This window comes from Salvelinus fontinalis, chromosome 36, assembly GCF_029448725.1.
Source record: "Salvelinus fontinalis isolate EN_2023a chromosome 36, ASM2944872v1, whole genome shotgun sequence".
NCBI lineage: Eukaryota > Metazoa > Chordata > Actinopteri > Salmoniformes > Salmonidae > Salvelinus > Salvelinus fontinalis.
In genome coordinates, this window is record NC_074700.1 from 30,912,888 (window position 1) to 30,934,563 (window position 21,676).

The following is a 21,676-nucleotide window of genomic DNA, read 5'->3' on the forward strand; positions in this document are numbered from 1 at the left end:
TAGACTCTGTGAAGGCGTAGACTCTGTGAAGGCGTAGACTCTGTGAAGGCGTAGACTCTGTGAAGGCGTAGACTCTGTGAAGGCGTAGACTCTGTGAAGGCGTAGACTCTGTGAAGGCGTAGACTCTGTGAAGGCGTAGACGTTGGTTTAATACATTCACCTCCAAGCTTACTCCGTGCTTCTACACCTGCATTGCTTGCTGTTTGGGGTTTTAGGCTGGGTTTCTTTACAGCACTTTGAGATATCAGCTGATGTAAACGGGGGTTTATAAATACATTTGATTTGATTGATTGCTGAAACTCTCGTAAAAAGGCATTTTTTTTTTTTTTTTGAACCTTGACCCCTGCAGAAAGAGGCTGCTGTTAATGGTCAACGTGATTTATAAAGTAGGCTATAGATTCTTCATTCCATCCTCATTCAGAATATTTTCTAACAATATAAAGATATTGAAACACATTATTTATTTTTGTACTATACTAGTAATTCTTGCGTAAGAAAATGTTGTGTGTGGGTTGCCGTAGTTGATTCCAGTAAAAGTACTTCCTGTAGAACCTTGTTCAGCCATCATGCTGCCGCTCACCCAGTCATTTATGATGCAGTTCTACCATTTTTATTTAGGATGCTCAATGTGTTATCGTTCTATCATGTAAACAAACACTTCTTACTGATTTACGTTTGTACAAATACAAATCTTTCAATCATTCACTGGTGTAGTCACCAGGGTGGCGTCAACCAGTCTAGTAGGTCTCTTCTATTGAAGAGAATAAGAATGTTTCAGCCAAAGGACCCTAACCCTTTAACTTCAGAAGCATCTCTCTCGTTCTCGCTCTCTCAATTCAATTCAAGGGGCTTTATTGGCATGGGAAACATGTGTTAACATTGCCAAAGCAAGTGAGGTAGATATTATACAAAAGTGAAATAAACAATATAAATTAACAGTAAACATTACACATACAGAAGTTTCAAAACAATAAAGACATTACAAATGTTATATTATATATATATACAGTGTTGTAACAATGTACAAATGATTAAAGCACACAAGTTAAAATAAATAAACATAAATATGGGTTGTATTTACAATGGTGTTTGTTCTTCACTGGTTGCCCTTTTCTGGTGGCAACAGGTCACAAATCTTGCTGCTGTGATGGCACACTGAAGAATTTCTCCCAGTAGATATGGGAGTTTATCAAAATTGGATTTGTTTTCAAATTCTTTGTGGATCTGTGTAATCTGAGGGAAATATGTCTCTCTAATATGGTCATACATTGGGCAGGAGGTTAGGAAGTGCAGATCAGTTTCCACCTCATTTTGTGGGCAGTGTGCACATAGCCTGTCTTCTCTTGAGAGCCATGTCTGCCTACGGCGGCCTTTCTCAATAGCAAGGCTATGCTCACTGAGTCTGTACATAGTCAAAGCTTTCCTTAAGTTTGGGTCAGTCACAGTGGTCAGGTATTCTGCCACTGTGTACTCTCTGTTTAGGGCCAAATAGCATTCTAGTTTGCTCTGTTTTTTTGTTAATTCTTTCCAATGTGTCAAGTAATTATCTTTTTGTTTTCTCATGATTTGGTTGGGTCTAATTGTGCTGTTGTCCTGGGGCTCTGTGGGGTGTGTTTGTGTTTGTGAACAGAGCCCTAGGACCAGCTTGCTTAGGGGACTCTTCTCCAGGTTCATCTCTCTGTAGGTGATGGCTTTGTTATGGAAGGTTTGGGAATCGCTTCCTTTTAGGTGGTTGTAGAATTTAACGGCTCTTTTCTGGATTTTGATAATTAATGGGTATCGGCCTAATTCTGCTCTGCATGCATTATTTGGTGTTCTGCGTTGTACACGGAGGATATTTTTGCAGAATTCTGCATGCAGAGTCTCAATTTGGTGTTTGTCCCATTTTGTGAATTCTTGGTTGGTGAGCGGACCCCAGACCTCACAACCATAAAGGGCAATGGGCTCTATGACAGATTCAAGTATTTTTAGCCAGATCCTAATTGTTATGTTGAAATTTATGTTCCTTTTGATGGCATAGAATGCCCTTCTTGCCTTGTCTCTCAGATCGTTCACAGCTTTGTGGAAGTTACCTGTGGCGCTGATGTTTAGGCCGAGGTATGTATAGTTTTTTGTGTGCTCTATGGCAACGGTGTCTAGATGGAATTTGTGGTCCTGGTGACTGGACCTTTTTTGGAACACCATTATTTTGGTCTTACTGAGATTTACTGTCAGGGCCCAGGTCTGACAGAACCTGTGCAGAAGATCTAGGTGCTGCTGTAGGCCCTCCTTGGTTGGTGACAGAAGCACCAGATCATCAGCAAACAGTAGACATTTGACTTCGGATTCTAGTAGGGTGAGACCGGGTGCTGCAGACTGTTCTAGTGCCCTCGCCAATTCGTTGATATATATGTTGAAGAGGGTGGGGCTTAAGCTGCATCTCTGTCTCACCCCACGACCCTGTGTGAAGAAATGTGTGTGTTTTTTGCCAATTTTAACCACACACTTGTTGTTTGTGTACATGGATTTTATAATGTCGTATGTTTTACCCCCAACACCACTTTCCATCAATTTGTATAGCAGACCCTCATGCCAAATTGAGTCAAAGGCTTTTTTGAAATCAACAAAGCATGAGAAGACTTTGCCTTTGTTTTGGTTTGTTTGGTTGTCAGTTAGGGTGTGTAGGGTGAATACATGGTCTGTTGTACGGTAATTTGGTAAAAAGCCAATTTGACATTTGCTCAGTACATTGTTTTCATTGAGGAAATGTACGAGTCTGCTGTTAATGATAATGCAGAGTATTTTCCCAAGGTTACTGTTGACGCATATTCCACGGTAGTTATTGGGGTCAAATTTGTCTCCACTTTTGTGGATTGGGGTGATCAGTCCTTGGTTCCAAATATTGGGGAAGATGCCAGAGCTAAGGATGATGTTAAAGAGTTTTAGTATAGCCAATTGGAATTTGTTGTCTGTATATTTGATCATTTCATTAAGGATACCATCAACACCACAGGCCTTTTTGGGTTGGAGGGTTTTTATTTTGTCCTGTAACTCATTCAATGTAATTGGAGAATCCAGTGGGTTCTGGTAGTTTTTAATAGTTGATTCTAGGATTTGTATTTGATCAGGTATATGTTTTTGCTCTTTATTCTTTGTTATAGAGCCAAAAAGATTGGAGAAGTGGTTTACCCATACATCTCCATTTTGGATAGATAATTCTTCGTGTTGTTGTTTGTTTAGTGTTTTTCAATTTTCCCAGAAGTTGTTAGTCTATGGAGTCTTCAATTACATTGAGCTGATTTCTGACGTGCTGTTCCTTCTTTTTCCGTAGTGTATTTCTGTATTGTTTTAGTGATTCTCCATAGTGAAGGCGTAGACTCAGGTTTTCCGGGTCTCTATGTTTTTGGTTGGACAGGTTTCTCAATTTATTTCTTAGATTTTTGCATTCTTTATCAAACCATTTGTCATTGTTGTTCATTTTCTTCGGTTTTCTATTTGAGATTTTTAGATTTGATAGGGAAGCTGAGAGGTCAAATATACTGTTAAGATTTTCTACTGCCAAGTTTACACCTTCACTATTGCAGTGGAACATTTTACCCAGGAAGTTGTCTAAAAGGGATTGAATTTGCTGTTGCCTAATTGTTTTTTTTGTAGGTTTCCAAACTGCATTCCTTCCATCTATAGCATTTCTTAATGTTACTCAGTTCCTTTGGCTTTGATGCCTCATGATTGAGTATTGCTCTGTTCAAGTAGACTGTGATTTTGCTGTGGTCTGATAGGGGTGTCAGTGGGCTGACTGTGAACGCTCTGAGAGACTCTGGGTTGAGGTCAGTGATAAAGTAGTCTACAGTGCTACTGCCAAGAGATGAGCTATAGGTGAACCTACCATAGGAGTCCCCTCGAAGCCTACCATTGACTATGTACATACCCAGCGTGCGACAGAGCTGCAGGAGTTGTGACCCGTTTTTGTTGGTTATGTTGTCATAGTTGTGCCTAGGGGGGCATATGGGGGAGGGAATCTCTCTCGCTCTCTCTCGCTCTCTCTCGCTTTCTCTCGCTCTCTCTCTCGCTCTCTCTCTCGCTCTCTCTCTCGCTCTCTCTCTCGCTCTCTCTCTCGCGCTCTCTCTCGCGCTCTCTCTCGCGCTCTCTCTCGCGCTCTCTCTCGCGTGCTCTCTCTCTCGCGCTCTCTCTCTCGCGCTCTCTCTCTCGCGCTCTCTCTCTCGCGCTCTCTCTCTCGCGCTCTCTCTCTCGCGCTCTCTCTCTCGCGCTCTCTCTCTCGCGCTCTCTCTCTCGCGCTCTCTCTCTCGCGCTCTCTCTCTCGCGCTCTCTCTCTGTCTGTCTGTCTGTCTCTGTCTGTCTGTCTGTCTGTCTGTCTGTCTGTCTGTCTGTCTGTCTGTCTGTCAATTCAATTGACTTTATTGACATGGTAGGTTCGTTATTACTTACATTGTCAAAGTATACATATCGAAAAATCTAAATCAAATATATATGTGTATATATATACAAAATATTTATATATAAATAAATGGTGGGACCAACAGCAATAATAACAGTAGTAGTGGACATGGGATTACCATTAACAACAACTACAACAACAATATTAATCAGAACAACAATAAATTAAAGCAACAGTAGTAGACCAGTGTCAATATGACTTGAGAAGACATATGACCTGGTATGAAAGACAAAACAAAACTAAGCTAAATGGGAAATATTATCAATATTACTTTGCATTTTTCACTGGCTGTCCCTCAGGTCGTGGCTCTCTGTCTGTCTCTCTGTCTGTCTCTCTGTCTGTCTCTCTGTCTGTCTCTCTGTCTGTCTCTCTGTCTGTCTCGGCTCTCTCGGCTCTCTCGGGCTCTCTCGGGCTCTCTTGGGCTCTCTCGGGCTCTCTCGGGCTCTCTCGGGCTCTCTCGGGCTCTCTCGGGCTCTCTCGGGCTCTCTCGGGCTCTCTCGGCTCTCTCGGCTTTCTCGGGCTCTCTCTGCTCTCTCTGGCTCTCTCTCGGCTCTCTCGGCTCTCTCGGCTCTCTCGGCTCTCTCGGCTCTTTCTGGCTCTTTCTGGCTCTTTCTGGCTCTTTCTGGCTCTTTCTGGCTCTTTCTGGCTCTCTCTCGGGCTCTCTCTCGGGCTCTCTCTCGGGCTCTCTCTCGGGCTCTCTCTCGGGCTCTCTCTCGGGCTCTCTCTCGGGCTCTCTCTCGGGCTCTCTCTCGGGCTCTCTCTCGGGCTCTCTCTCGGGCTCTCTCTCGGGCTCTCTCTCGGGCTCTCTCTCGGGCTCTCTCTCGGGCTCTCTCTCGGGCTCTCTCTCGGGCTCTCTCTCGGGCTCTCTCTCGGGCTCTCTCTCGGGCTCTCTCTCGGGCTCTCTCTCGGGCTCTCTCTCGGCTCTCTCTCGGCTCTCTCTCGGCTCTCTCTGGCTCTCTCTCGGCTCTCTCTCGGCTCTCTCTGGCTCTCTCTGGCTCTCTCGGCTCTCTCTCTCTCTCGGCTCTCTCACACACACACAATTCAATTTGCTTTATTGGCATGACGTAACAATGTACATATTGTCAAAGCTTACTTTGGATATTAACTATATGAAAATAATAACAATCAATATTGTCAACGGGACAACATTAACAACAATAATCAAGGCTCAAAATAACCATACATTTAACAATAAGCATACAGTAGAGGACATGTGCAGGTTGGTTGGTCTGTCAGACACTGTCCCTCATCTTATGGCAGGCAGCAATGTAGTGCGCTGCCAACCCACAGCTCTCTGCGTCCTCCCCCAACAGGACGGGAAGCCTATCCTCATCAGAGAGGCCTTTGAAACCTTGAATATGGGTTTCAAATTTGGGGAAATGACACTCTCTAATTGTTTTATATTTTTGACATTTTGTCAGGAAATGCAGCTTTGTCTCAGGTTCTGCTGTGGTGGAGTGGTTGCACAGCCTTTCCTCTACAGGGAGCCAGGTTTTCCTGTGTCTACCCTTCTCAATGACAAGGCTGTGCTTGGTCTTCACCTGGCCGGTTAGAGCTGGGATTAGTCATCTCTCTAACACACACACACACTACACTACACTACACTACACTACACTACACTACACTACAACACACTACAACACACTACACTACACTACACTACACTACACTGCACTGCACTGCACTGCACTGCACTGCACTATACTATACTATACTATACTATACTATACTATACTATACTACACTACACTACAGCACACTACACTACAGCACACTACACTACACCACACTACACTACACTACACTACACTACACTACACTACACTACACTACAACACACTACACTACACTACACTACACTACACTACACTACACTACAACACACTACACTACACTACAACACACTACACTACACTACACTACACTACACTACACTACAACACACTACACTACAACACACTACACTACAACACACTACACTACAACACACTACACTACACTACACTACAACACACTACACTACAACACACTACACTACACTACACTACACTACACTACACTACAACACACTACAACACACTACACTACACTACACTACACTACACTACACTACACATGTGGGACAGACTATTGGTGATTGGCTAACAAGCCTGATTGCTGTGGTCTAGAGGGAGTCGTCATGGCGATGTTGTAATGAAACCAAGGCCTCTGGGAGAGTATATAAATGACCCAAAAGCTTCCCTCCAGGAAGTAACATTCCCCACGGGCCAATCAGGGACGAGCACCTAGACCATTGATCTGCTAGTCTTGACCTATAACCTTTAATGACGGAGGGAAGGAGGAAGAGGAGAGGAGGGAAGGAGGAAGAGGAGAGGAGGGAAGGAGGAAGAGGAGAGGAGGGAAGGAGGAGAGGAGGGAGGGAGGGAGAGAGTGAGAGGAGAGAGAGAGAGAGAGAGGAAGGAGAGATGTCTAGGGAGGGAGAGGAGGAAGGAGATGTCTGGAGAGAGTGGGAGGGAGGAAGGAGAGATGTCTAGGGAGGGAGAGGAGGGAGGGAGAGAGAGGAGGAAGGAGAGATGTCTAGGGAGGGAGAGGAGGAAGGAGATGTCTGGAGAGAGTGGGAGGGAGGAAGGAGAGATGTCTGGAGAGAGTGAGAGGAGGGAGGGAGAGAGAGGAGGAAGGAGATGTCTTGAGGGAGGGAGAGGAGGGAGGGAGAGAGAGGAGGAAGGTGATGTCTGGAGAGAGTGGGAGGGAGGAAGGAGAGATGTCTGGAGAAAGTGAGAGGAGGGAGGGAGGGAGAGAGAGGAAGGAGATGTCTGGAGAGAGTGGGAGGGAGGAAGGAGAGATGTCTGGAGAGAGTGGGAGGGAGGAAGGAGAGATGTCTGGAGAAAGTGAGAGGAGGGAGGGAGGGAGAGAGAGGAAGGAGATGTCTTGAGGGAGGGAGAGGAGGGAGGGAGAGAGAGGAGGAAGGAGATGTCTTGAGGGAGGGAGAGGAGGGAGGGAGAGAGAGGAGGAAGGTGATGTCTGGAGAGAGTGGGAGGGAGGAAGGAGAGATGTCTGGAGAAAGTGAGAGGAGGGAGGGAGGGAGAGAGAGGAAGGAGATGTCTTGAGGGAGGGAGAGGAGGGAGGGAGAGAGAGGAGGAAGGAGATGTCTTGAGGGAGGGAGAGGAGGGAGGGAGAGAGAGGAGGAAGGAGATGTCTGGAGAGAGTGGGAGGGAGGAAGGAGAGATGTCTGGAGAGAGTGAGAGGAGGGAGGGAGAGAGAGGAGGAAGGAGATGTCTTGAGGGAGGGAGAGGAGGGAGGGAGAGAGAGGAGGAAGGAGATGTCTTGAGGGAGGGAGAGGAGGGAGGGAGAGAGAGGAGGAAGGTGATGTCTGGAGAGAGTGGGAGGGAGGAAGGAGAGATGTCTGGAGAGAGTGAGAGGAGGGAGGGAGAGAGAGGAGGAAGGAGATGTCTTGAGGGAGGGAGAGGAGGGAGGGAGAGAGAGGAGGAAGGAGATGTCTTGAGGGAGGGAGAGGAGGGAGGGAGAGAGAGGAGGAAGGAGATGTCTTGAGGGAGGGAGAGAATGTTGAGGGATGTGATTTGACCAACTTTGACAGAGGGGGAAATAGAGAGAAATGGTGGGGACTGTCAGATCAAAAGACAACGACTAAAAGGAGAGAGAGATCCTGTCCTTCAGCTTAACAGCACAAATATTTACAGTGTGGTCTCAACTCTGTTTATGGCCCCCTGTACAAGCACGTTCCCCTCCATTCCTCTCTCGCTCCCTTCCTCCTCTCCCTCTGTCCTTTCTTCTCTCCTTCTGTCTCATCCTTCTCTCCCTCCCCCCTCTTATGAGAGGGAGAGAGGGAGCAGAAAAATGAAAGAAAGCTTTTAAGCTCTGGAGTAAAAAGCAATAAAAGCTTCTGCTCTGTTTTTACTTTTCTTGTCCTGTCACGTTTTCCCTCTGTCCTGTTTGGTTCCACTCTCTCTGTCTGTCTCTGTCTAGTATCCCTTTCTTTTGTATGGAAATCCATTAACACCTGTTTCCATTTCAAAGATGAACAGAACATGAAGTATGTGAAACGACTGTCTGTCTCTCTCTCCCCTCTCCATGTGTCTCTCTCTCCCCTCTCCATGTGTCTCTCTCCCCTCTCCGTGTTTCTCTCCCCTCTCCATGTCTCTCTCTCCCCTCTCCACGTCCCTCTCTCCCCTCTCCATGTGTCTCTCTCTCCCCTCTCCATGTGTCTCTCTCCCCTCTCCGTGTCTCTCTCCCCTCTCCATGTCTCTCTCTCCCCTCTCCACGTCCCTCTCTCCCCTCTCCACGTCTCTCTCTCCCCTCTCCACGTCTCTCTCTCCCCTCTCCACGTCTCTCTCTCCCCTCTCCACGTCTCTCTCTCCCCTCTCCATGTGTCTCTCTCTCCCATCTCCATGTGTCTCACTCTCCCCTCTCCATGTCTCTCTCTCCCCTCTCCATGTCTCTCTCTCCCCTCTCCATGTCTCTCTCTCCCCTCTCCATGTCCCTCTCTCCCCTCTCCACGTCCCTCTCTCCCCTCTCCACGTCCCTCTCTCCCCTCTCCATGTCTCTCTCTCCCCTCTCCATGTCTCTCTCTCCCCTCTCCATGTCTCTCTCTCCCCTCTCCACGTCTCTCTCTCCCCTCTCCATGTGTCTCTCTCTCCCCTCTCCATGTGTATCTCTCTCCCCTCTCAATGTCTCTCTCTCCCCTCTCCATGTCTCTCTCTCCCCTCTCCATGTGTCTCTCTCTCCCCTCTCCATGTGTCTCTCTCTCCCCTCTCCATGTGTCTCTCTCTCCCCTCTCCATGTCTCTCTCTCCCCTCTCCATGTCTCTCTCTCCCCTCTCCACGTCCCTCTCTCCCCTCTCCACGTCCCTCTCTCCCCTCTCCATGTCTCTCTCTCCCCTCTCCATGTCTCTCTCTCCCCTCTCCATACGTGTCTCTCTCTCCCCTCTCCATACGTGTCTCTCTCTCCCCTCTCCATACGTGTCTCTCTCCCCTCTCCATACGTGTCTCTCTCTCCCCTCTCCATACGTGTCTCTCTCTCCCCTCTCCATGTGTCTCTCTCTCCCCTCTCCATACGTGTCTCTCTCTCCCCTCTCCATGTGTCTCTCTCTCCCCTCTCCATGTGTCTCTCTCTCCCCTCTCCACGTGTCTCTCTCTCCCCTCTCCACGTGTCTCTCTCTCCCCTCTCCACGTGTCTCTCTCTCCCCTCTCCACGTGTCTCTCTCTCCCCTCTCCACGTGTCTCTCTCTCCCCTCTCCACGTGTCTCTCTCTCCCCTCTCCACGTGTCTCTCTCTCCCCTCTCCACGTGTCTCTCTCTCCCCTCTCCACGTGTCTCTCTCTCCCCTCTCCACGTGTCTCTCTCTCCCCTCTCCACGTGTCTCTCTCTCCCCTCTCCACGTGTCTCTCTCTCCCCTCTCCACGTGTCTCTCTCTCCCCTCTCCACGTGTCTCTCTCTCCCCTCTCCACGTGTCTCTCTCCCCTCTCCATGTGTCTCTCTCTCCCCTCTCCATACGTGTCTCTCTCTCCCCTCTCCATACGTGTCTCTCTCTCCCCTCTCCATACGTGTCTCTCTCTCCCCTCTCCATACGTGTCTCTCTCTCCCCTCTCCATACGTGTCTCTCTCTCCCCTCTCCATGTCCCTCTCTCCCCTCTCCATGTCCCTCTCTCCCCTCTCCACGTCCCTCTCTCCCCTCTCCACGTCCCTCTCTCCCCTCTCCATGTCTCTCTCTCCCCTCTCCATGTCTCTCTCTCCCCTCTCCATGTCTCTCTCTCCCCTCTCCACGTCTCTCTCTCCCCTCTCCATGTGTCTCTCTCTCCCCTCTCCACGTGTCTCTCTCTCCCCTCTCCACGTGTCTCTCTCTCCCCTCTCCACGTGTCTCTCTCTCCCCTCTCCACGTGTCTCTCTCTCCCCTCTCCACGTGTCTCTCTCTCCCCTCTCCACGTGTCTCTCTCTCCCCTCTCCACGTGTCTCTCTCTCCCCTCTCCACGTGTCTCTCTCTCCCCTCTCCACGTGTCTCTCTCTCCCCTCTCCACGTGTCTCTCTCTCCCCTCTCCATACGTGTCTCTCTCCCCTCTCCATACGTGTCTCTCTCCCCTCTCCATACGTGTCTCTCTCCCCTCTCCATACGTGTCTCTCTCCCCTCTCCATGTCTCTCTCTCCCCTCTCCATGTCTCTCTCTCCCCTCTCCATGTCTCTCTCTCCCCTCTCCACGTCTCTCTCTCCCCTCTCCATGTGTCTCTCTCTCCCCTCTCCACGTGTCTCTCTCTCCCCTCTCCATACGTGTCTCTCTCCCCTCTCCATACGTGTCTCTCTCCCCTCTCCATACGTGTCTCTCTCCCCTCTCCACGTCCCTCTCTCCCCTCTCCATGTCTCTCTCTCCCCTCTCCATGTCTCTCTCTCCCCTCTCCATGTCTCTCTCTCCCCTCTCCACGTCTCTCTCTCCCCTCTCCACGTGTCTCTCTCTCCCCTCTCCACGTGTCTCTCTCTCCCCTCTCCACGTGTCTCTCTCTCCCCTCTCCACGTGTCTCTCTCTCCCCTCTCCACGTGTCTCTCTCTCCCCTCTCCACGTGTCTCTCTCTCCCCTCTCCACGTGTCTCTCTCTCCCCTCTCCACGTGTCTCTCTCTCCCCTCTCCACGTGTCTCTCTCTCCCCTCTCCACGTGTCTCTCTCTCCCCTCTCCACGTGTCTCTCTCTCCCCTCTCCACGTGTCTCTCTCTCCCCTCTCCACGTGTCTCTCTCTCCCCTCTCCACGTGTCTCTCTCTCCCCTCTCCACGTGTCTCTCTCTCCCCTCTCCACGTGTCTCTCTCTCCCCTCTCTACGTGTCTCTCTCTCCCCTCTCCACGTGTCTCTCTCTCCCCTCTCCACGTGTCTCTCTCTCCCCTCTCCACGTGTCTCTCTCTCCCCTCTCCACGTGTCTCTCTCTCCCCTCTCCACGTGTCTCTCTCTCCCCTCTCCACGTGTCTCTCTCTCCCCTCTCCACGTGTCTCTCTCTCCCCTCTCCACGTGTCTCTCTCTCCCCTCTCCACGTGTCTCTCTCTCCCCTCTCCACGTGTCTCTCTCTCCCCTCTCCACGTGTCTCTCTCTCCCCTCTCCATACGTGTCTCTCTCCCCTCTCCATACGTGTCTCTCTCCCCTCTCCATACGTGTCTCTCTCCCCTCTCCATACGTGTCTCTCTCCCCTCTCCATACGTGTCTCTCTCCCCTCTCCATGTCTCTCTCTCCCCTCTCCACGTCTCTCTCTCCCCTCTCCACGTCTCTCTCTCCCCTCTCCACGTGTCTCTCTCTCCCCTCTCCACGTGTCTCTCTCTCCCCTCTCCATACGTGTCTCTCTCCCCTCTCCATACGTGTCTCTCTCCCCTCTCCACGTGTCTCTCTCCCCTCTCCACGTCCCTCTCTCCCCTCTCCATGTCTCTCTCTCCCCTCTCCATGTCTCTCTCTCCCCTCTCCACGTCTCTCTCTCCCCTCTCCACGTCTCTCTCTCCCCTCTCCACGTGTCTCTCTCTCCCCTCTCCACGTGTCTCTCTCTCCCCTCTCCACGTGTCTCTCTCTCCCCTCTCCACGTGTCTCTCTCTCCCCTCTCCACGTGTCTCTCTCTCCCCTCTCCACGTGTCTCTCTCTCCCCTCTCCACGTGTCTCTCTCTCCCCTCTCCACGTGTCTCTCTCTCCCCTCTCCACGTGTCTCTCTCTCCCCTCTCCACGTGTCTCTCTCTCCCCTCTCCACGTGTCTCTCTCTCCCCTCTCCACGTGTCTCTCTCTCCCCTCTCCACGTGTCTCTCTCTCCCCTCTCCACGTGTCTCTCTCTCCCCTCTCCATACGTGTCTCTCTCCCCTCTCCACGTGTCTCTCTCTCCCCTCTCCACGTGTCTCTCTCTCCCCTCTCCACGTGTCTCTCTCTCCCCTCTCCACGTGTCTCTCTCTCCCCTCTCCACGTGTCTCTCTCTCCCCTCTCCACGTGTCTCTCTCTCCCCTCTCCACGTGTCTCTCTCTCCCCTCTCCACGTGTCTCTCTCTCCCCTCTCCACGTGTCTCTCTCTCCCCTCTCCACGTGTCTCTCTCTCCCCTCTCCACGTGTCTCTCTCTCCCCTCTCCACGTGTCTCTCTCTCCCCTCTCCACGTGTCTCTCTCTCCCCTCTCCACGTGTCTCTCTCTCCCCTCTCCACGTGTCTCTCTCTCCCCTCTCCACGTGTCTCTCTCTCCCCTCTCCACGTGTCTCTCTCTCCCCTCTCCACGTGTCTCTCTCTCCCCTCTCCACGTGTCTCTCTCTCCCCTCTCCACGTGTCTCTCTCTCCCCTCTCCACGTGTCTCTCTCTCCCCTCTCCACGTGTCTCTCTCTCCCCTCTCCACGTGTCTCTCTCTCCCCTCTCCACGTGTCTCTCTCTCCCCTCTCCACGTGTCTCTCTCTCCCCTCTCCACGTGTCTCTCTCTCCCCTCTCCACGTGTCTCTCTCTCCCCTCTCCACGTGTCTCTCTCTCTCTCTCCCTTCGTCTCTCTCTCTCTCTCCCCTCGTCTCTCTCTCTCTCTCCCCTCGTCTCTCTCTCTCTCTCCCCTCGTCTCTCTCTCTCTCTCCCTTCGTCTCTCTCTCTCCCTTCGTCTCTCTCTCTCCCCTCTCCCTTCGTCTCTCTCTCCCCTCTCCACGTGTCTCTCTCTCCCCTCTCCACGTGTCTCTCTCTCCCCTCTCCACGTGTCTCTCTCTCCCCTCTCCACGTGTCTCTCTCTCCCCTCTCCACGTGTCTCTCTCTCCCCTCTCCACGTGTCTCTCTCTCCCCTCTCCACGTGTCTCTCTCTCCCCTCTCCACGTGTCTCTCTCTCCCCTCTCCACGTGTCTCTCTCTCCCCTCTCCACGTGTCTCTCTCTCCCCTCTCCACGTGTCTCTCTCTCCCCTCTCCACGTGTCTCTCTCTCCCCTCTCCACGTGTCTCTCTCTCCCCTCTCCACGTGTCTCTCTCTCCCCTCTCCACGTGTCTCTCTCTCCCCTCTCCACGTGTCTCTCTCTCCCCTCTCCACGTGTCTCTCTCTCTCTCTCCCTTCGTCTCTCTCTCTCTCTCTCTCCCCTCGTCTCTCTCTCTCTCTCCCCTCGTCTCTCTCTCTCCCCTCTCCCTTCGTCTCTCTCTCCTTCAGGAGGTGGAGATTCTGGATATCAGCCAGATCAGAGACACCAGAACTGGGAAGTTCGCCAAACTACCAAAGGTGGGTAACGTGTGTGTGTGTGTGTGTATTTTTGCTACAGTGTGATCTGTGTGAATACGGGCCTCAACAACAGTCCAATCACAGTGGAGAGAGAGAGCATGTCATGGGAAGTATTCAATCCGTTGTTTCTGTTTTGGTTGGTGGCCCAGCCCTCGAGCTACCTCTGTCTACTGTGACACAACCTCCACACAACCTCCACACAACCTTCACACAACCTCCACTCAACCTTGGTTGGTGGCCCAGCCCTCGAGCTACCTCTGTCTACTGTGACACAACCTCCACACAACCTCCACACAACCTTCACTCAACCTCCACTCAACCTTCACTCAACCTCCACTCAACCTCCACTCAACCTTCACTCAACCTCCACTCAACCTCCACTCAACCTCCACACAACCTCCACTCAACCTTGCTTCGTCCAGATCCTCAGTACAACGGTGTTGTAACTAGGTGGTGTCCCCCTGCCGTTGACCTCTGTCCATTTCTCCCTACACACACACACACACACACACACACACACACACATTTATGAACACCTGCTCTTTACATGACACAGACTGACCAGGTGAATCCAGGTGAAAGCTATGATCCCTTATTGACGTCACTTGTTAAATCAACTTCAATCAGTGTAGATGAAGAGGAGGAGACGGGTTAAAGAAGGATTTTTAAGCCGTGAGACGATTTGTGTGTGTGTGTGTGCCATTCAGAGGGTGAATGGGCAAGACAAAAGATGTAAGTGCCTTTGAACAGGGCATGGTAGTAGGTGTCAGACGCACCAGTTTCTGTCAAGAGTTTCCCGTTTGTATCAATAACGGTCCACCACCCAAAGGACATCCAGCCAACTGGACACAACTGTGGGAAGCGTTGGAGTCAACATGGTCCAGTATCCCTGTGGAACGCTTTCCACACCTTGTAGAGTCCATGTCCTGACGAATGGAGGCTGATCTGAGGGCAGAAAGGGGATGCAACGCAGTATTAGGTGTTCTTAATGTTTTGGACGCTCAGTGTACATACGTGTGTGTGTGTGTGTGTGTGTCTATATATATATATACACACACACACACACACATTGATCCTCCAACATGGCTCAAGTGTGTGTGTGTGTGTGTGTGTGTGTGTGTGTGTGTGTGTCCCCTCTCCTTGTTTGAGGGTCCAAAGGTGACAGAGCTGATCAACTGTCAGACAAATGGACACTCACACACATTTCAACAGTAGATGATGTAAGCAGTGGAACAGGAACAGGAAGTGGTTGAGCAAGCTGTGGGCAGAGGTCGTCTGCAACCACAGCTGTAGGATAATGTTAACACAGTGGTTTTTCTAACTTTTTCAGCGGGGACTTTGAAAAAATTTTTTGCCACAATTTCTGGTGACCCCCTACCCACCCCGAACCTAATGACACGGCCTACAAATGGGTACAATTTCTGGTGACCCCCTACCCACCCCGAACCTAATGACACGGCCTACAAATGGGTACAATTTCTGGTGACCCCCTACCCACCCCGAACCTAATGACACGGCCTACAAATGGGTACAATTTCTGGTGACCCCCTACCCACCCCGAACCTAATGACACGGCCTACAAATGGGTACAATTTCTGGTGACCCCCTACCCACCCCGAACCTAATGACACGGCCTACAAATGGGTACAATTTCTGGTGACCCCCTACCCACCCCGAACCTAATGACACGGCCTACAAATGGGTACAATTTCTGGTGACCCCCTACCCACCCCGAACCTAATGACACGGCCTACAAATGGGTACAATTTCTGGTGACCCCCTACCCACCCCGAACCTAATGACACGGCCTACAAATGGGTACAATTTCTGGTGACCCCCTACCCACCCCGAACCTAATGACACGGCCTACAAATGGGTACATTTAAATTTGTACAAATAACCTGCAAATTATTACGTGTTTATCTCTTCATCAAAATGAAAAGAAACCTTATAAATACATTTACTCAATAAAAGGGTATTTTTCTAATTATTTTTCTCAAAAAGGTTTGTATATTTTCCCAGTTGTCGATAATCTTGATTATCTTTCATCTGCAGGAGGTAATATCAAGGCTAGAGGTTATAACCTACAGTCAGGAGAGGTTATAACCTACAGTCAGGAGGTACTACTAAGGCTAGAGGTTATAACCTACAGTCAGGAGGTAATATTAAGGCTAGAGGTTATAACCTACAGTCAGGAGGTAATATCAAGGCTAGAGGTTATAACCTACAGTCAGGAGGTAATATCAAGGCTAGAGGTTATAACCTACAGTCAGGAGGTACTACTAAGGCTAGAGGTTATAACCTACAGTCAGGAGATACTACAACGGCTAGAGGTTATAACCTACAGTCAGGAGGTACTACTAAGGCTAGAGGTTATAACCTACAGTCAGGAGAGGTTATATACTACAGTCAGGAGGTACTATTAAGGCTAGAGGTTATAACCTACAGTCAGGAGGTACTACTAAGGCTAGAGGTTATAACCTACAGTCAGGAGGTAATATCAAGGCTAGAGGTTATAACCTACAGTCAGGAGGTACTACTAAGGCTAGAGGTTATAACCTACAGTCAGGAGGTACTACTAAGGCTAGAGGTTATAACCTACAGTCAGGAGAGGTTATAACCTACAGTCAGGAGGTAATATTAAGGCTAGAGGTTATAACCTACAGTCAGGAGGTAATATTAAGGCTAGAGGTTATAACCTACAGTCAGGAGGTAATATTAAGGCTGCCAGAGGTTATAACCTACAGTCAGAAGGTTATAACCTACAGTCAGGAGGTACTACTAAGGCTAGAGGTTATAACCTACAGTCAGGAGGTACTACTAAGGCTAGAGGTTATAACCTACAGTCAGGAGGTAATATTAAGGCTATGTGAGAGGTTATAACCTACAGTCAGGAGGTAATATTAAGGCTAGAGGTTATAACCTACAGTCAGGAGGTAATATTAAGGCTGCCAGAGGTTATAACCTACAGTCAGGAGGTAATACTAAGGCTAGAGGTTATAACCTACAGTCAGGAGGTAATATTAAGGCTGCCAGAGGTTATAACCTACAGTCAGGAGGTACTACTAAGGCTAGAGGTTATAACCTACAGTCAGGAGGTAATATCAAGGCTAGAGGTTATAACCTACAGTCAGGAGAGGTTATATACTACAGTCAGGAGGTACTATTAAGGCTAGAGATTATAACCTACAGTCAGGAGGTAATATTAAGGCTAGAGGTTATAACCTACATTCAGGAGGGAATATTAAGGCTAGAGATTATAACCTACAGTCAGGAGGTGATATTAAGGCTATGTGAGAGGTTATAACCTACAGTCAGGAGGTAATATTAAGGCTAGAGGTTATAACCTACAGTCAGGAGGTAATATCAAGGCTGCCAGAGGTTATAACCTACAGTCAGGAGGTAATATTAAGGCTAGAGATTATAACCTACAGTCAGGAGGTAATATTAAGGCTAGAGGTTATAACCTACAGTCAGGAGGTAATATTAAGGCTAGAGGTTATAACCTACAGTCAGGAGGTAATATTAAGGCTAGAGGTTATAACCTACAGTCAGGAGGTAATATTAAGGCTAGAGGTTATAACCTACAGTCAGGAGGTAATATTAAGGCTAGAGGTTATAACCTACAGTCAGGAGGTAATATTAAGGCTGCCAGAGGTTATAACCTACAGTCAGGTAATATTAAGGCTCAAGGTTATTTTATTTATTTCACCTTTATTTAACCAGGTAGGCAAGTTGAGAACAAGTTCTCATTTACAATTGCGACCTGGCCAAGATAAAGCAAAGCAGTTCGACACATACAACAACACCGAGTTACACATGGAGTAAAACAAACATACAGTCAATAATACAAAAAAAAAGTATATACAATGTGAGCAAATGAGGTGAGAAGGGAGGTAAAGGCAAAAAAAGGGCCATGGTGGCGAGGTAAATACAATATAGCAAGTAAAACACTGGAATGGTTGATTTGCAGTGGAAGAATGAGCAAAGTAAAGATAGAAATAATGGGGTGCAAAGGAGCAAAATAAATAAATACAGTAGGGGAAGAGATAGTTGTTTGGGCTAAATTATAGATGGGCTATGTGCAGTAATCTGTGAGCTGCTCTGACAGCTGGTGCTTAAAGCTAGTGAGGGAGATAAGTGTTTCCAGCTTCAGAGATTTTTGTAGTTCATTCCAGTAATTGGCAGCAGAGAACTGGAAGGAGAGGCGGCCAAAGGAAGAATTGGTTTTGGGGGTGACCAGAGAGATATACCTGCTGGAGCGCGTGCTACAGGTAGGTGCTGCTATGGTGACCAGCGAGTTGAGATAAGGGGGAACTTTACATAGCAGGGTCTTGTAGATGACCTGGAACCAATGGGTTTGGCGACGAGTATGAAGCGAGGGCCAGCCAACGAGAGCGTACAGATCGCAGTGGTGGGTAGTATATGGGGCTTTGGTGACAAAACGGATGGCACTGTGATAGACTGCATCCAATTTATTGAGTAGGGTATTGGAGGCTATTTTGTAAATGACATCGCCGAAGTCGAGGATCGGTAGGATGGTCAGTTTTACAAGGGTATGTTTGGCAGCATGAGTGAAGGATGCTTTGTTGCGAAATAGGAAGCCAATTCTAGATTTAACTTTGGATTGGAGATGTTTGATGTGAGCCTGGAAGGAGAGTTTACAGTCTAACCAGACACCTAGGTATTTGTAGTTGTCCACATATTCTAAGTCAGAGCCGTCCAGAGTAGTGATGTTGGACGGGCGGGCAGGTGCAGGCAGCGAACGGTTGAAGAGCATGCATTTAGTTTTACTTGTATTTAAGAGCAGTTGGAGGCCACGGAAGGAGTGTTGTATGGCATTGAAGCTCGTCTGGAGGTTAGTTAACACAGTGTCCAAAGAAGGGCCAGAAGTGTACAGAATGGTGTTGTCTGCGTAGAGGTGGATCAGAGAATTACCAGCAGCAAGAGCAACATCATTTATGTATACAGAGAAGAGAGTCGGCCCAAGAATTGAACCCTGTGGCACCCCCATAGAGACAACGGACAACAGGCCCTCCGATTTGACACACTGAACTCTATCAGAGAAGTAGTTGGTGAAACAGGCGAATCAATCATTTGAGAAACCAAGGCTGTTAGGTCTGCCGATGAGGATGTGGTGATTGACAGAGTCGAAAGCCTTGGCCAGGTCAATGAATACGGTTGCACAGTATTGTTTCTTATCGATGGCGGTTAGGATATCATTTAGGACCTTGAGCGTGGCTGAGGTGCACCCATGACCAGCTCTGAAACCAGATTGCATAGCGGAGAAGGTATGGTGGGATTCTAAATGGTTGGTAATCTGTTTGTTGACTTGGCTTTCGAAGGCCTTAGAAAGGCAGGGTAGGATAGATATAGGTCTGTAACAGTTTGGGTCTAGAGTGTCTCCTCCTTTGAAGAGGGAGATGACCGCTGCAGCTTTCCAATCTATAGAAATCTCAGACGACACGAAAGAGGTTGAACAGGCTAGTAATAGGGGTTGCAACAATTTCAGCAGATAATTTTAGAAATAAAGGGTCCAGATTGTCTATCCCGGCTGATTTGAAGGGGTCCAGAGTTTGCCGCTCTTTCAGACATCAGCTGACTGGATTTGGGAGAAGGAGAAATGGGGAAGGCTTGGGCGAGTTTGCTGTTGGGGGTGCAGTGCTGTTGACCGGGGTAGGGGTAGCCAGGTGGAAAGCATGGCCAGCGGTAGAAAAATGTTTATTGAAATTCTCAATTATAGTGGATTTGTCGGTGGTGACAGTGTTTCCTGTCCTCAGTGCAGTGGGCAGCTGGGAGGAGGTGTTCTTATTCTCCATGGACTTTACAGTGTCCCAGAACTTTTTTGAGTTTGTGTTGCAGGAAGCAAATTTCTGCTTGAAAAAGCTAGCCTTGGCTTTTCTAACTGCCTGTGTATATTGGTTTCTAGCTTCCCTGAAAAGTTGCATATCACGGGGGCTGTTCGACGCTAATGCAGAACACCACAGGATGTTTTTGTTTTGTTTAAGGGCAGTCAGATCTGGAATGAACCAAGGGCTATATCTGTTCCTGGTTCTACATTTCTTGAATGGGGCATGCTTATTTAAGATGGTGAGGAAGGCATTTAAAAAAAATAACCAGGCATCCTCTACTGACGGGATGAGATCGATATCCTTCCAGGATACCCCGGTCAGGTTGATTAGAAAGGCCTGTCGCTGAAGTGTTTCAGGGAGCGTTTGACAATGATGAGGGGTGGTCGTTTGACCGCAGACCCATTACGGATGCAGGCAATGAGGCAGTGATCGCTGAGATCTTGGTTGAAAATAGCAGAGGTGTATTTGGAGGGCAAGTTGGTTAGGATGATATCTATGAGGGTGCCCGTGTTTACGGCTTTGGGGTGGTACCTGGTAGGTTCATTGATAATTTGTGTGAGATTGAGGGCATCAAGCTTAGATTGTATGACTGCTGGGTGTTAAGCATGTTCCAGTTTAGGTCACCTAAGAGAACAAACTCTGAAGATAGATGGGGGGCAATCAGTTCACATATGGTGTCCAGGGCACAGCTGGGGGCAGAGGGTGGTCTATAGCAAGCAGCAACGGTGAGAGACTTGTTTCTGGAAAGGTGGATTTTTAGAAGTAGAAGCTCGAATTGTTTGTGTACAGACCTGGATAGTAGGACAGAACTCTGCGGGCTATCTCTGCAGTAGATTACAACACCGCCCCCTTTGGCCGTTCTATCTTGTCTGAAAATGTTGTAGTTAGGGATGAAAATGTCAGAATTTTTGGTGGTCTTCCTAAGCCAGGATTCAGACACGGCTAAAACATCCGGGTTGGCAGAGTGTGCTAAAACAGTGAATAAAACAAACTTAGGGAGGAGGCTTCTAATGTTAACATGCATGAAACCAAGGCTATTACGGTTACAGAAGTCATCAAAAGAGAGTGCCTGGGGAATAGGAGTGGAGCTAGGCACTGCAGGGCCTGGATTCACCTCTACATCACCAGAGGAACAGAGGAGGAGTAGGATAAGGGTACAGCTAAAGGCTATAAGAACTGGTCGTCTAGTACGTCCGGAACAGAGAGTAAAAGGAGGTTTCTGGGGGCGATAAAATAGCTTCAAGGTATAATGTACAGACATGGATGTGACTATATAACCTACAGTCAGGAGGTAATATTAAGGCTATGTGAGAGGTTATAACCTACAGTCAGGAGGTAATATTAAGGCTAAGTGAGAGGTTATAAACCTACAGAGTTCAGAGTTCACAACCATTTTCTGACCCTCCCTTCTCTTTATTTTCAACTCTCCATTTCAAAGGTTTTCTTTTATTGAATTAAACTCTGACATTGTCCTTTTTAAAAATGGTATTTTATTGTATTTTTTATTTAACCCTTTATTTGACCAGGTAAGTTGACTGAGAACTCATTCTCATTTACAGCAACAACCTGGGGAATAGTTACAGGGGAGAGGAGAAGAATGAGACAATGGAAGCCTCGGTGGATGGACATCAACTTTTTTAGAGACTTGCTGCGGTTAAAGTCTGTGTGTATGTTGTTTACGTGCTGTTAACGTGTTGTATGTTCTCTCCTGTAGGATGCGCGTGTTAGAGAGGTGCTGGGATTGGGTACACCAGGCGAGGGCGGCGTTGCCGTGGAGGGGAAGCTGGTAACGGTCGTCCACGGCAACGATCTGGTCAACGTATCCTTCCTCAACTTCCAGGCCATGCAGGAAGACACCGCTAAGGTTACCATGGAAATCTCTCTCTTTCTCTCTCTCTTTCTCTCTCTCCTCCCCTTTCCTCATCTCTCCCCTCCTCTCATCCCTCCTCATCTCTCTCCTCCCTCCTCATCTCTCACCACACCTTCCTTGACCATTGAAACAAAAAACTATCCTTCTCTCTGTCTCTGTCTCTCTGTCTCTGTCTCTCTGTCTCTGTCCCTCTCACTGTTCTCCTCTTCGGTCTCTGTGCCTCTCACTGTTCTCCCCTTCTGTCTCTGTCCCTCTCACTGTTCTCCCCTTCTGTCTCTGTCCCTCTCACTGTTCTCCCCTTCTGTCTCTGTCCCTCTCACTGTTCTCCCCTTCTGTC

At 48.8% G+C, this 21,676-nt stretch overlaps 1 protein-coding gene across 10 annotated transcripts in view; it reads left to right on the forward strand.

The window, feature by feature from the left end:
• LOC129835746 (1-phosphatidylinositol 4,5-bisphosphate phosphodiesterase beta-3-like) overlaps positions 1-21,676 on the forward strand; it is a 149,738-nt gene that overhangs the window by 62,269 nt on the left and 65,793 nt on the right. For all 10 annotated transcript variants that reach the window (XR_008756509.1, XR_008756506.1, XR_008756504.1 and 7 more), the window contains exons 3-4: positions 13,549-13,617; positions 21,184-21,333. Coding sequence is in view for 2 of the 10 variants with exons in the window: in XM_055901507.1 (XP_055757482.1) it covers positions 13,549-13,617; positions 21,184-21,333 (219 nt within the window). In the remaining 8 variants the exon portion in view is untranslated. The remainder of the gene's footprint in view (positions 1-13,548; positions 13,618-21,183; positions 21,334-21,676) is intronic.